Source organism: Elephantulus edwardii, unplaced genomic scaffold, assembly GCF_000299155.1.
Source record: "Elephantulus edwardii isolate Elephantulus edwardi_28Jun2011 unplaced genomic scaffold, EleEdw1.0 scaffold00352, whole genome shotgun sequence".
Classification (NCBI taxonomy): domain Eukaryota; kingdom Metazoa; phylum Chordata; class Mammalia; order Macroscelidea; family Macroscelididae; genus Elephantulus; species Elephantulus edwardii.
In genome coordinates, this window is record NW_006400102.1 from 983259 (window position 1) to 995689 (window position 12431).

At 45.9% G+C, this 12431-nt stretch overlaps 1 protein-coding gene across 1 annotated transcript in view; it reads right to left on the reverse strand.

Annotated features, from left to right (window-relative positions):
• The window catches only part of WNK2 (WNK lysine deficient protein kinase 2), a 527139-nt gene that overhangs the window by 175934 nt on the left and 338774 nt on the right, over positions 1–12431 (reverse strand). Inside the window, exons 22-25 of the mRNA XM_006901945.1 lie at positions 11846–12055; positions 10978–11076; positions 4110–4154; positions 2155–2399 (exon numbers count right to left, since the gene is read on the reverse strand). Of these exons, the coding sequence (XP_006902007.1) occupies positions 2155–2399; positions 4110–4154; positions 10978–11076; positions 11846–12055 (599 nt within the window). The remainder of the gene's footprint in view (positions 1–2154; positions 2400–4109; positions 4155–10977; positions 11077–11845; positions 12056–12431) is intronic.

Sequence of the window (12431 nt, forward strand, 5' to 3'; positions counted from 1 at the left end):
AGGAATGTAATTGCTACTAGGAAAAATTTTATGGAAAAAGGTAGGCGTGCTGATCCTATAGGGTCAAAGCCACATTCATAGGGTGTTGACTTTTCTGAGTAAATATTAAGCTGGGGGAGTCAGAATGCAATGGTGACTAGTAGAGATGCGATCATAGTGCTGATTGCTATTGAAAATACTAGGTTTATTACTCTTTTTCAGGGTATTCTGAAACTAGATGATTGGAAGTCAGCTGTACTGGTTATACTAAAAGAGTAAGATCCTCATCAATAGATTGATACGTATAGGAATAGTCATACTACGTCAACGAAATGTCAATATCAGGCTGCAGCTTCAAATCCAAAATGGTGGCTGGATGTAAAGTGGAATTTAAGTTGTCGGAATAAACAAATGGTTAAGAATGTGGAACCAATAATTACGTGGAGGCCGTGAAATCCTGTTGCTGTAAAGAATGTTGAGCCGTATACGCCGTCTGAAATTGTAAATGATGATTCATAATATTCGGATGCTTGAAGTAGGGTGAAATATACTCCTACTAAAATAGTAATGGATAAGGCTTGAATTATTTGGCTTCGATTTCCTTCTATAAGGCTGTGATGGGCTCAGGTAATAGTTACTCCTGAGGCTAGTAGAATAGCAGTATTTAATCGTGTTCAAACAAGTTGTTGTTCAGCTTCCAAATGCATCATCTTTTCTCCTTTATTCTCTTGTTATTAATTTCTAATTTTGTGGCGTTGTGATCTGAGAAGACACTTTGTATAATTTCTATGTTTTTGAATTTGTTGATGCTTGCCTTATGACCTAGAATGTGGTCTGTTCTGGAGAATGTTCCATGCACATTGGAAAAGAAGGTGTATTGTGCTTTTTGGTATCCCAAGTAAATTTAAAAATAATTTGAAGAATAGATTTGACACAATGAACAACAATGACTGAAGACCAGACAAGTTGTGCAATCACATCACACATGAAAGGGTAATTTAAAAGACAGTAAAGAAAAAAAACATAAAAACTGATGTCAGAAGAGATGCTGAACATCGTGCTTGAATATAGAGAAGCTAGCAGGAGTGGCATCCACTTCCTAAACAACAAGCCTTCGGAAACTCTATGAACTTTGATAAATGTTGACAGCTGTAGAGGGGTTTCAGGCCTTTTGCTCATAAGGTTGCTATGAGTTCTGCTCGACTTGAAGGCAATCAATAACAACAACAACAACAAAGCATTAGCCACTAGACAAAATCAAAGGAACATTATCCCAGCAAAAGTTAGTAAGTCAGAAGGTTCTGGGAGAGTGTGTGTGGAGAGCTTAGAATGGTACTAAAAGAAGCTGAATCTGTAATGAAAATTTTATCCTCAAAAGATTAAGGATGTCAGATAAAACAAAGAACAAAATATCAATTACAGAGTGTAGTAGTGATCATATAGGTGTTCACCGTAATTTTCAACTTTTCTGTTGGAAATTTTTCAGAATAAAAAATTGTATGGGACTGTTTCTCACACTTAAAAAAAGTAAAAGAAAACAAAATAAAAAGCACCTCTGTTCAGATGGCTGAAATGAATTTCACCGAATAAAGAAGAAAAGGAATCTTGTACAAAATTCCTCAGAAAATAGAGAAAGAAGGACATCTGCATGGGGATTTTGAACTCAGTACGACCCTTGTTTAAGCAAGCACCCATTATAGTACAAAGTCTCAGGGCATTGAGAAAGGAAAACATTGGCCATTCAACCATGAACATGAATATAAAAACCCTAAACAAATAATAATTAGCACAGCACTTGACCTGACACTGGAACATATAATTCTGGGTTATGACTGAGAAGAGCTAGAAATTTCCATCAGACCAAAGGTAAGGAACTTGAAGGGAAGTCACACATGAGCCTGAACTCTAATCTAGCTGCCTCCAGCTCCTGTAGGTCCACAAAGTCATGCCAAGGATGTTGTTTGGGTTGCACTTTTGGGCTTACTCTCTTTGCCCTTCAATTAGGCTCTTGACCTGTCAAACAAAGGCAGATTACTTCATATTCCCTTGGGAAAACGAAGGCATGTAACTATTGCAGAGTTTGCAAAATTAAGGGTATGATTTCAGCAAAATGCAGGTGATGGGCTTGTTATTAATGTTGTTCTGGGACCCCTTCCCTCCCCTGGCCCCACTTACAGCAGGTGATTTACTGGCTGAGGGGGCCAGGCCTACCTTGGCTTCCATGTCCTGCAGCTTCTGAGTCTGCTTCAGCTGGTTGAGTGATGGTTTCAGCTGTGCAGTGCCCACAGTCTTGCATGCCCACTCATCCACTAACTTGTGCAGGTCATCTGTGAAGGTGCCCTTTTTGTTGTTGCTATTATTCACTTGGGCCTGCTGAGAGTCCACCTCGGGGCCTGGGACCAGGCTGCTTGTGGAGGATCCTAGGGAGTCACACATAGGCCAGGGTTGGTTATGCCTCACATATGCCCTCACATTTGGCCAGCTCTTGTCATTCTTACATGATGGTGGAAACAATGGTCTCACTTAGGTCAGGCAACATCTTGCTTCAAGAGGTGGTCTGGATTGAGGGTTGACACTGTTTTGGATATAGTGGTGCATGTCTACAGTTGTAAGTCTTACCCCTCTACTGGCAGGCAGCACCAGTGCGTCCTTGCTTGGATAAAAATAGGGGGTATGGTTCTCTCATTTTAGCCTCAGCCTCCACTCTGGTGCATTGGGTCCCTGTGCACAGCTAGACACACATCTGATTGGGAGTTGCAGTGAGTGGGCCATGGACCCAAGAAGAGAAACCACCAGCTTGTAGAGATCTAAGAACACAAAAGCCCAAACTCATCGTCATTGAGTCAAAACTGACTAATAGCTTTCCCTGGGGGCCTAAGGGAAGACACTTGACTGTATGCAGTCAAGTTAGGTTTTTTGTTGTTGAGACTATGCACAGGAAAACATACAGTGATTCAACTATTTCTACATGTACAATTCAGTAAGATTTGAATATATTCTTAAAGTTGGGCCACCTTTCTCATTCCCTTACTCAACTGTTCCTGCCCCCCCAATATAAACTCATTGCACCCTAAGGCTCATTTCTACTCTTTCCAACTGCTGCTGTCACCTTGATTCTACACAATGGTCAAGGCAAACCAAGGTGGCTTTTGTTTTTCTCTCTAATTAAGTTAGATCAGTATTTGGTTTTAAGACTTTAGGGGATATTTTTGGTTTAAGATTAAACAATTATCTCAAATAATTTTATGGATTTCTATGAGAGGGCTGTTTGGAATTTATGACTCAGTACTTGGCAGCTGGGAACAGTATAACTTGGGTACCAATGACTGAAGCCTGTATACTTGAGTGCCATGGGAAACAGGAGAAAGGTGGGGAAACCAGGCCATCCCAAAGGCTAGGAGGCTACTTTGCATGCTGGACTGTGGGGCTGGCTCATGGAAAGATTTCAAGACCAAAAAAGGACTTTCCTTGTGTCTACCTATACACATCACCATATACTCACATTCACAACCACACCCTCCACACGGTTTCTGGTTTCCAATTTTGAGTAAGTCAGAGTTTCAACTTTCCACATTAAACAAATAATGACCATCTCTTCAAACAATTGTTCGGAAATAATTTTTTTAGTGGATGACAATGAAAAAGCACAGACACAAAACCCATGAAACCTTACAAATGCAAAGGAATTTCAGCCCTGAAGGAAAGGAGAGGAAGTGAGAGAGAGCAAGCAGGGAGGTGAGTAAGAGGCCCACGTGGACTAACCCCCACAGGACTCAGGCAGTGTTCCTTCAGAGGATGTGTTCAGCTTAAGCAAGGAAATGTGTATTCCCAAGTTTTGGGCGAAGGAAGCAACTAGTGTTGGGGAATCTAAGGATGTTCTGAAGCAGGATGAGCCTGGCAGATGTGAAGTGGGGAGTTTGAATACCAGGAGCAATGGGGGTGCAAAGGGATGTAGGGAGCATGGGGAAGCTGCTCCACAAACAGAAGTTGGTAGAAGGAGGCCCAGGACAGTCACCACATGGGTCAACTCTGCCCTCACGCTTCCAGGCTGGAGGGGCTTTAGTGTACAACAGCCACATGAAGCCCATGCGATGGACAGAGTACAAGGGGCTAAGAAACCAGATAATTACGACTGCTGTGCTCTTTGCCTAGGCAGAGACGTTTCAGGGCTGACCCTGCAAGGGGAAAAAAAAATGAAACAAGACAATACGGTTAGGCGGACAGTCCATATTTTTGGGGCAAGCTACCATACTTTAAATAAAAGTTATCCTTATGCAAGGAAGAATAGACAAAAAGTCAGCAGTTCAGAGAGAGAGGAAACTCCCGCCCCCCACCCCCACCCGGCCTGAATGGATTGGGCAGCCCCAAGCCTAAATTAGTGTGGTTAATTCAAGCTTTATTGAGGACATACAGATGTCAAGTTCAAGCTTTTCAAGCTTCAGTTTAAAGTTTCTCTAGAAGCATTTTTTTGCGGGGTGGGGGAGAGCAATGCTTGGCTTTCAGACAGAAAGCTCTTAGGAGCCTCATTAGTTGAGGCAGGGAAAAAGCATGATAGAGTCCCCAAGGGGGACCCTGGGTGGACCAGGCGCAGGCATGTCTGGCTGCGGAGCCTCATGCTGCAGGTGGCCAAGTCTAAAAGGATACATTGTTCTGCAGGGCAGAGGCCAGTCCAGTACCTTGGAAGACTCACTTCAATCAGCCCTGTCACCGTGTTGGGAAATTTGAGTGTTACTTATCTCAGGTGTGACTGCCTATCAAATAGTCCTGAGCCCCACATGTGGAGCCACCTTCTGCTGTCTAGGTGACACAAAGGGGTACCTAAATTCCCAACTCTGTCAGCTGTAGTAAATGGACTATTAAAGCACACATGACATATATGGGAGCTCTGCTGGCACTGCCAACCCAAAGACACAGTTTGAATCCACCAGCTGCTCCGTGGAAGAAGGATAGGCAATCTCCTTCCATGCAATCCATTGCCTCTAATCCACTGGAGGGTCAGCTATGGGCTGGTTCTGACTTGATGGCACAAAACAACAACACACCAATTTTTCACAAGATGTAAATGGCAATACCCACCTGCAGACTTACAGTGTGCAGGGAAGGGGTGATAGAGGGGACAATCAGAAATGGGCTCCAACTTTCCCCTGGTCACCCAGCAGGGCCTCCTAGTACCAAGGGTCTGCCCTGAACTCTTAACAAGGGCTCACACAACATTTGTGAACACCCACTTCATAACCACTTGTGTAGGGGTCTTTGCTTCCCTGAGACAAAATCTACACCATAACACCCACTTTACCCCAGGCCCCCTCAAAGGAGGGGGCTACCAAAGACAGAGCTCACACTGTAAATGTGCATCTCATCCCATACTCAGTAGACTAGGACCCCATGTTCTGAATGCCTACCTACCCACATTCCTTCAGACTGAGAAGACTATCCTTTTTATTCTGAGACTTATTTGGGGAGAAATGAGGAATCCCATAGACCAGGGAAGTACAGGACCAGGCAGGAGCTACCAGACATGCCAGTGATAGCAAGAGGAGGTAGATCCCCAGCCTGTGCAAGTCCATATAATAGAAGACCCTACTAGGAATGACAGGTACGCTCTGGGCCTGAGTGCAGTGTGGATGGGCAGCTGTGGCTTGCATCTTACAGGCTGAAACGGAACATCTACTGGCCTGGGCATGCTGAGGCCCAGGCTGAATACCCACATCCGCTGGACTTTCTGCGGTGCTGTTTTTTCTAGCTGGTATGGTCAAGAACAGACAGCTCTGAAGAAATCTCACTGCACTGGCTGAAGCAGCCTGGCATCCAGCATCCAGTCTCCATTATGGGCCAGCTTCTACCAGAACCACCACTGGATACCCTGGCCCATGGGCAAAGCTGAGCAGATCAAGGGGCTCAACAGGCCACAGAGCTGACAGAGGTGGGAGTGCCCTTCCCTGTGCACAGGATGATCAGTGGCACAGGCCAAAATGACCCCAACAGCTTTATACACATAAACTGGGAGGCATTTTCATGCTGAGTTTAGAGCCAGGAACCATATGTCAGGGCTCTGCCATGGATATCTCCCACTAGGAAGAGCTCTGGCTGGAAATCTCACCTGAGATATGCCTCCTTCCCACCAGTATAAACACCCTATAGGCTCCTACAAAATGATGCCATAGTCCACTAGGCAGAAAGTAAAAAAGGGGGGAAAATGAGCCAATAATTATGAAACATAATCATTTCCACCAATACAGTAGCCACTTAAGTTTCCATTGGAAAATACAGAAACTTCTTGTAGGGTATACTGATGCCCTGAGTGGAGATGTTTCATGACCCAAAAGAATCTCAGTTCATGCTCCCCACAATGGCTCAGGCACTGGGGTGGGAGAGGCAATCATGTCCAGCTCCTTGGAGAAAGGTTAGCTCATATCAGAGATTGCAGTCAGTACCACTCCTGGGCCAAGAAGTCTAAGTCTATGTCTTGTCCAGTGGATGTCAGGAGAAGACCTATTCAACAAGTATGCTCAAAGAGGTCCTGCTTCTGGCTGTTGGCCCCAAAGGAAAACCACAGGCCATTTAAATCTCAGTACATGCAATTGTGAGGTGGGTCCCTGCTCCACTCGGCCCTCCACTCAGCCCTTCAGAGTGAGGCCATTCAACAGAAGGTTCTTCTTGGTGCTGGTAGCTAGCTCTGCCCTATCTTTGCCTGAACACCAGGCCTAACCCTGGCTGGGAGTACAGAAGATTCAGCAAACAAGAGTTCTCCAAATAGGGTACATCTGACCCAGGCAGATTAGAAAGTGGGGCAGTTTGTGAGCAAGTGATCATGCTTGCTTTCAACACCAATGTTAGGATGTAGATGAAGTTTAGACTGTGGAACAGCAAGGGAACAGCATCTTGAGAAACCTCAGTCCCAGCTCACTCTTAAGGCTACTGTCTAACTCAAAGAACTTGTGCTTTCCTCCTCTATCTCCACAATGAAGGGTCAACTCCAATGGCTCTATCTTTGAACTGGGTAGGTTAGTGAATGAATGTTGATTTCTGGTACAGTACCAAAGGCCTATTATGTGCCTTTATTTAGTAGAATTTGGGGAAGGATCACCAATCTTGGGCAGGATTTGGGGAAGTTTGTCAGCCCCAGGCCCAGTTACCACATGGCTCTGGGAAATCGATTTTCTCACAGAGGCCCCACACATTGAAGGTCATGCCCACGTGCACCAGGGCTGTAAGTTGAGGTGTGAGAGACATGGAAGGTTGTGCACTTGTAAGCTAGTTCCCCATTCATCCTTCTTGGCCCAGGAGGCCTTTGTACAAAGGTCTAGGAAAGAATTTAGAGGCCCCTCACTGATATGCTCTCTAGTCTTCACAGAGAGACCATTCCTGAGCAGACTGATACTGCTCAGAGCAGGAATCAAGCACAGGAGGGAAGCAGAAGGGTATAGGAAGGAGGTCCCAGAACATAAGAATCCTCTGGAGCTGCCATGTGTATCCAGCCAGGTCCCAATTCATAGCAACTCCATGTACAACAGAAAAAACAGTTCTACCCAGTCTCACACAATCTCCATGATCACGTGTAGCCTCAGCTGCTAAGATTCACAGAGCTTTCACTGATTGGTTCTCAGAAGCACACAATCAGGCTTTTCTTCCTAGTCTGAAATCTCTGCAGAAGCCTATTCAATATCTTAGCCACATACAAAGCTCCAGCAATGACAGATAAGCAGCATCTATGAATGCTGCTAATAGACATATGATATAAAATGATATTAAATGTTTTCTATATACAGTCAAGGGCTGGAGAGACATCAGCTCTCGTTAAATGGGAGATACAATAAGGGAGAACCAAAAAAGTCCGACCAAAGCTGCTGATCTGACTGACATAAACAATTCAGGATTCACTCCTGTACCTCATATCTTCAGGACACGGTGGGCCTGAATTGCCCCCGTCTCCTCTAACCACCATGGAGTGGTCTTGTTCAGGAGTCATCATCATAAGGCCCAAGCAACACAAGACTGAGGTCATAAAGGAGCGGCTACATGGCTGTGGTGGCTGGCTGAAGGCTGCATCTTCCTGACTTGTCCTGCCTTTCTTGTTTGCTACTTGCAAGCTTTCTCACTATCTTCTAACTACCCTGTAGGCCCATCTGGACAGAAGAAACAGCTCTCCTCATCTCTTGATGAGGGCCTGGCTCAGCTCCTGAGGCCTCCACCCCAAAGGCACCTGCCAGTCCTAGCCTCCTCTGATCCAGCCTTAACCTTCTGTCCAAGTGATTTCATCTCTGTGTTTCCTGAAGCCATGAGTTTTTCCTACTTTGGATTGAGAATTTTGTTTCACAGTGTCTTTTCTTTTTCAGAAAGCGGGGGTGCCACACAATAGGACAGTTAACAGAAAATGTTATGGAGTTGTTCTAGATCTGCCAAGTGCACTTTGTCAGCTTCTCTGACTTGTGGACAAAGCCTTGGAATAACGTGGTCCTTCCTACAATGCCAAGTCTTTACTCTTTCTGCCCTATCTTGAATGCCCTCTTCCTCTTGCTTTTTTCAATTTAATTCAACCCTGAGGCCCTCTGCCATATCACCCTGGCTGTTAAACGAACTTCCCTGAAACTGAGGGCTCCAGAGTTTTAATATAGGTGCTCATTATTCTCACAGATGTGAAGACCTGAGGCAAGTCACTATCTCCCTTCTTTTGAAGTCCCATCCTTGGTCAGTGCCAGAGCAGCAAAAAGTGGCTCCATGAAGCCTTTAACTCTCACAGTGTAGAGGGCAGGGAGCTGTGGCATGCCAGAGACACAGCACTGTAAAAAAGGGCTTCTGGCCTATGGACCAAATCCCAGTGCTTGAGTCTACAAGGCAGTACATAAAAGGTACCCAGTGAAGGAACACCATCTGCCAGAGAATAAGACCTCAGCAAGGATGTGCCCCTAAAAGGCTAAGATATGGAAGCCAGCAGCAGCACCATGAGATCTACATCGGATCACTCTGTTTAAACTCACAGCTGTCAACTTGGAACCAATTCAAACTGACCCTTCTTCTGGTTTCCAAGGCTAAAAATCACACAGGAGGAGACTGACTGTCTTTTTGTCTTGGAGCAGGAGGTGGATTTGAACTGTCAGAGAGGTCTTTACACCAGCAGTGCAACTCCCTATGCACTATGCCACCAAAGCTCCTTCAGATCACTAAGCAAGGTCTAAAGGCTGCCTGGTACTCGAGGAGCCTCCAGGGTCAGCAGCCTTGTCCCGGACCATACCCTGCCTTCCCCTTCCTTTCTTCCTGTTCACAGACAGCAGTGAGGGAATGATTATGAATGTCTCATTATTTTATTATTTTTAAATCTTAGAATGGTAGTGACTAGTAAACAATGAAAAAAAAAATCTTTAAAACAGTGTGAATGGAAAAGTGGTGAGTGACAAGATCAGCAGCATCATGTTTTCCCTGTGGGCACTTTTCCCAAATATTCCTGGGAAAGGGACCATCTTTCCTGTTTTCATGGAGGCCAAGGAGGCACTCAGCAGAAGGACAGCCCAAATTCCAGCTACTACTGAAAAAGAAAAAGCCCTGGAGCGTGGGAGGCCTAACAGCCAGGCCAACAAGAGTGGTATTCAGCCACTGGAGTGGAACACAAGTATTGGGTGCTGAGCCAAGGCTGTGATGCAAAGGGCTTCCAAGAACACTGCACTCAAGGACTCTCTATCCCTTCCCACAACTTTGCTAAGACACAATCAAAAGCTGCTCACATGGGGCACCCAGTACGTTGGATAAGAAGTCAACATGGAAGTGTTAGTGCTTTCTAAAGCATTTCTAAGTGGCCCTTGTGCCTTTGATCTGTCCAGCCTGGAGGATGATGAGCCATGTGGACTCAGATGAGGTGGCCAGGTAGATGTGAATGCACATTTAACTCATGGTGTCTGCTGTGGACATGGCCTCTGGGTCCCACAAGGACAATGTACCTTTATTGTACAGCAAAAAGCCATGCGCCCCAAACCAGCATGTCCACCCAATTGTTAAAAAGCTCAACTTTGGAGTCATTTGACAATTGCTCTGAGGGTTAAAAAAAATCAACACCACAGTTAGGAATAGTCCCACATAGGGACTACTGTTAAAAATAGAATAACTGGGATGCTCCAAAGTATCTGAAGAAGATGGGTATTGGGTTCAGAAGACTTTTGAGGAACTGCTTAATTGACTTCGTCTCTAAGGTCACATGAGGTCACAGGAAAATAGACCGAGTGAAGTGCTCCAGCTAGAAGACATGGAGGTGAAGGGGTGGCACGCTTCTGGAGAAGAGCGTGGATCTAGGTTGTCAATCACAACTGTTAGAGGCAGAAAAAACAGACAGTCACTGAGAGGATGGGTAGTGGTTAGATGTCCTACAAAGGGACAGCTGATGTGGGGTGTCCTAGCTGGAGCACCATCCTCTCAGCATTTCCACATGCAGGGAGTGGGGCAATAGAAGACACAGTACTGTAGGTTGTTGTAATACAGCCCTGGTACGGAAGTTATACCCTCCAGTGACCTTCTAGAATTGTATCGGCTTGCTACATGCATGTCTTCATAGTCCAAACATGTGTGAAAAACACCATGCGTCTAGAGATGGTTGGGGTTGTCTTTTTGTTGTCGCTGGAACTGGGGACAGCGGACATGTATATTTGGCCACAATTGCAACAGAAAAAACTACGTCCAACACAAAAAATAAAAATCAAATTAATGAGTGACAGAATACAGAAGACCTTGGTTTGTCTGAGAGATGGGGTGCCCCAGCCAAAAGGCTGCACATGCTTTGGTGCCCAGGCATGAGCAGAAGCATGCGCACAAGCCTTCTGAGGACAGAAAGGATGCCATCATCCAAAGGAAGAGGCTTGGGGCTGTGCCACTTGATAGTGATGGATGAGATCAATGTGAGGGGTTGAGTAAGGGGAGGCACCTGCCAAATGCATCAAAGGTACCAATGAAGATAGAAAAAGGGGAGAAACCAAGGGATAGGAGGTGATAAAATACAAAAGAACAAATACAGACAGATGGACAAAGACACAGGTCCACTGAGGAATCGGGCACGAGGTTTGCTACTAGATTTATAGGCCACTCTCTCAGACGTTTGGTGGGAAACCGTCCAGCCTGCAAATGAATATAAAAGGAAGAAAACAAAAAGACACTTATCAAGTAAAAGTCACTGTGACTCTATGTCCTACTATACCACCAGTCACATCAGCTTTGTTACTTAACATCCATGGCTGCTTCTAGCCCAGCCCAGAGGATCAAAGCCACTGACCACATAATGGAAAGGAGGCAGCAGGAGCAGAAGAAAAGCAAGCTCCCAGAGGTGAGGGGGAGGGGTGGCACTTTCATCAGAATCACCAAGGTTTCTTTTGATAGAACAGTAAAGAGAGTGGGTGAGCACTTTATCAAGCAGCTGCTACCATCCATGGCAGCGCTGAAAAGAGAGTGTTTTCACTTCAAGGTCAATCTCTTGTCCAAGAGCCTAGCCCACCTTCTAGCCACCTTCCTGAGTGGAAGGCCTAGGTGTTTAACACCGTGCTGGCTGGGACCCTTTGTGGCAAAATGGACAGAGGTGTCCTGCCTGACTCCCCTAGCTGACTCCTCTCCTGGACATTCGGCTACACCTCGGGGTCCTGGTTGCATCACTAGGTCGTGTCAGCCAAGAGTGATCTCCCTGGGAGCCACTTGCAGTAAGACTGGGTGATGATTGGGCAATTCTATGCTTTAGATCCAAAGACTGCTATATTTTTTTTTATTAAGACTGCTATTTTTAAAGTGGCCACACAACAGCCTTGCTGCAGCTTTATCCTCTACACTGGCGTGCTCCTGGGGACACCAATGAAGCCCTGGGCTAGCCCATGCTGGAGAGTGGAAAGCTGGGAATCACCTGGGCCATGCGCTCCGCCTCCATCAGTGGCTAAGCTGGAGCAGATGTCGGAAGACAGGGAAGCTCTCACGGAGCAGGGCTGCTGGGTGTGAACGGCCTTGCCACACGGGTCTGGAGCCGGGGGTGTCGCTGGGCTTTCTGCAGCAGGCCCTGCTCCCCCTTGGACAGGGTCCTTAGCAGGAAGGCCTCTGCTGTAGTCTGACAAGTGACCTGGGTGAGGAGAGAGGGTGACAGGCACAATGGAGAGCCACTGGCAGGACACCAGCATGGTGCTCATCTGTGTCTTCCTGCTGTTTGCTCAATGGCTTTGGAGAAATTCTCTTGTTGGTGAGTTTCTGAGTCACCTGCATGCAATGGGCACACAGTCATCTCTTCTATATTGGAATGTTGGGAAGATTAGTGATCACAGACTGCATGAGTCACAAAGGTGAAGCCAGAGATTCTTAATCTGTGAATTGCTGTAATGTACACCTAGATACAAATACTGGGTTTAGACAGTGCCTCCTTTTACACCACCTCTGTTAGCTTTAGAACTGGCACTGAGGTTTCATCACTCGTGTCCTCTCATGAATGCGGCCCACAGGTC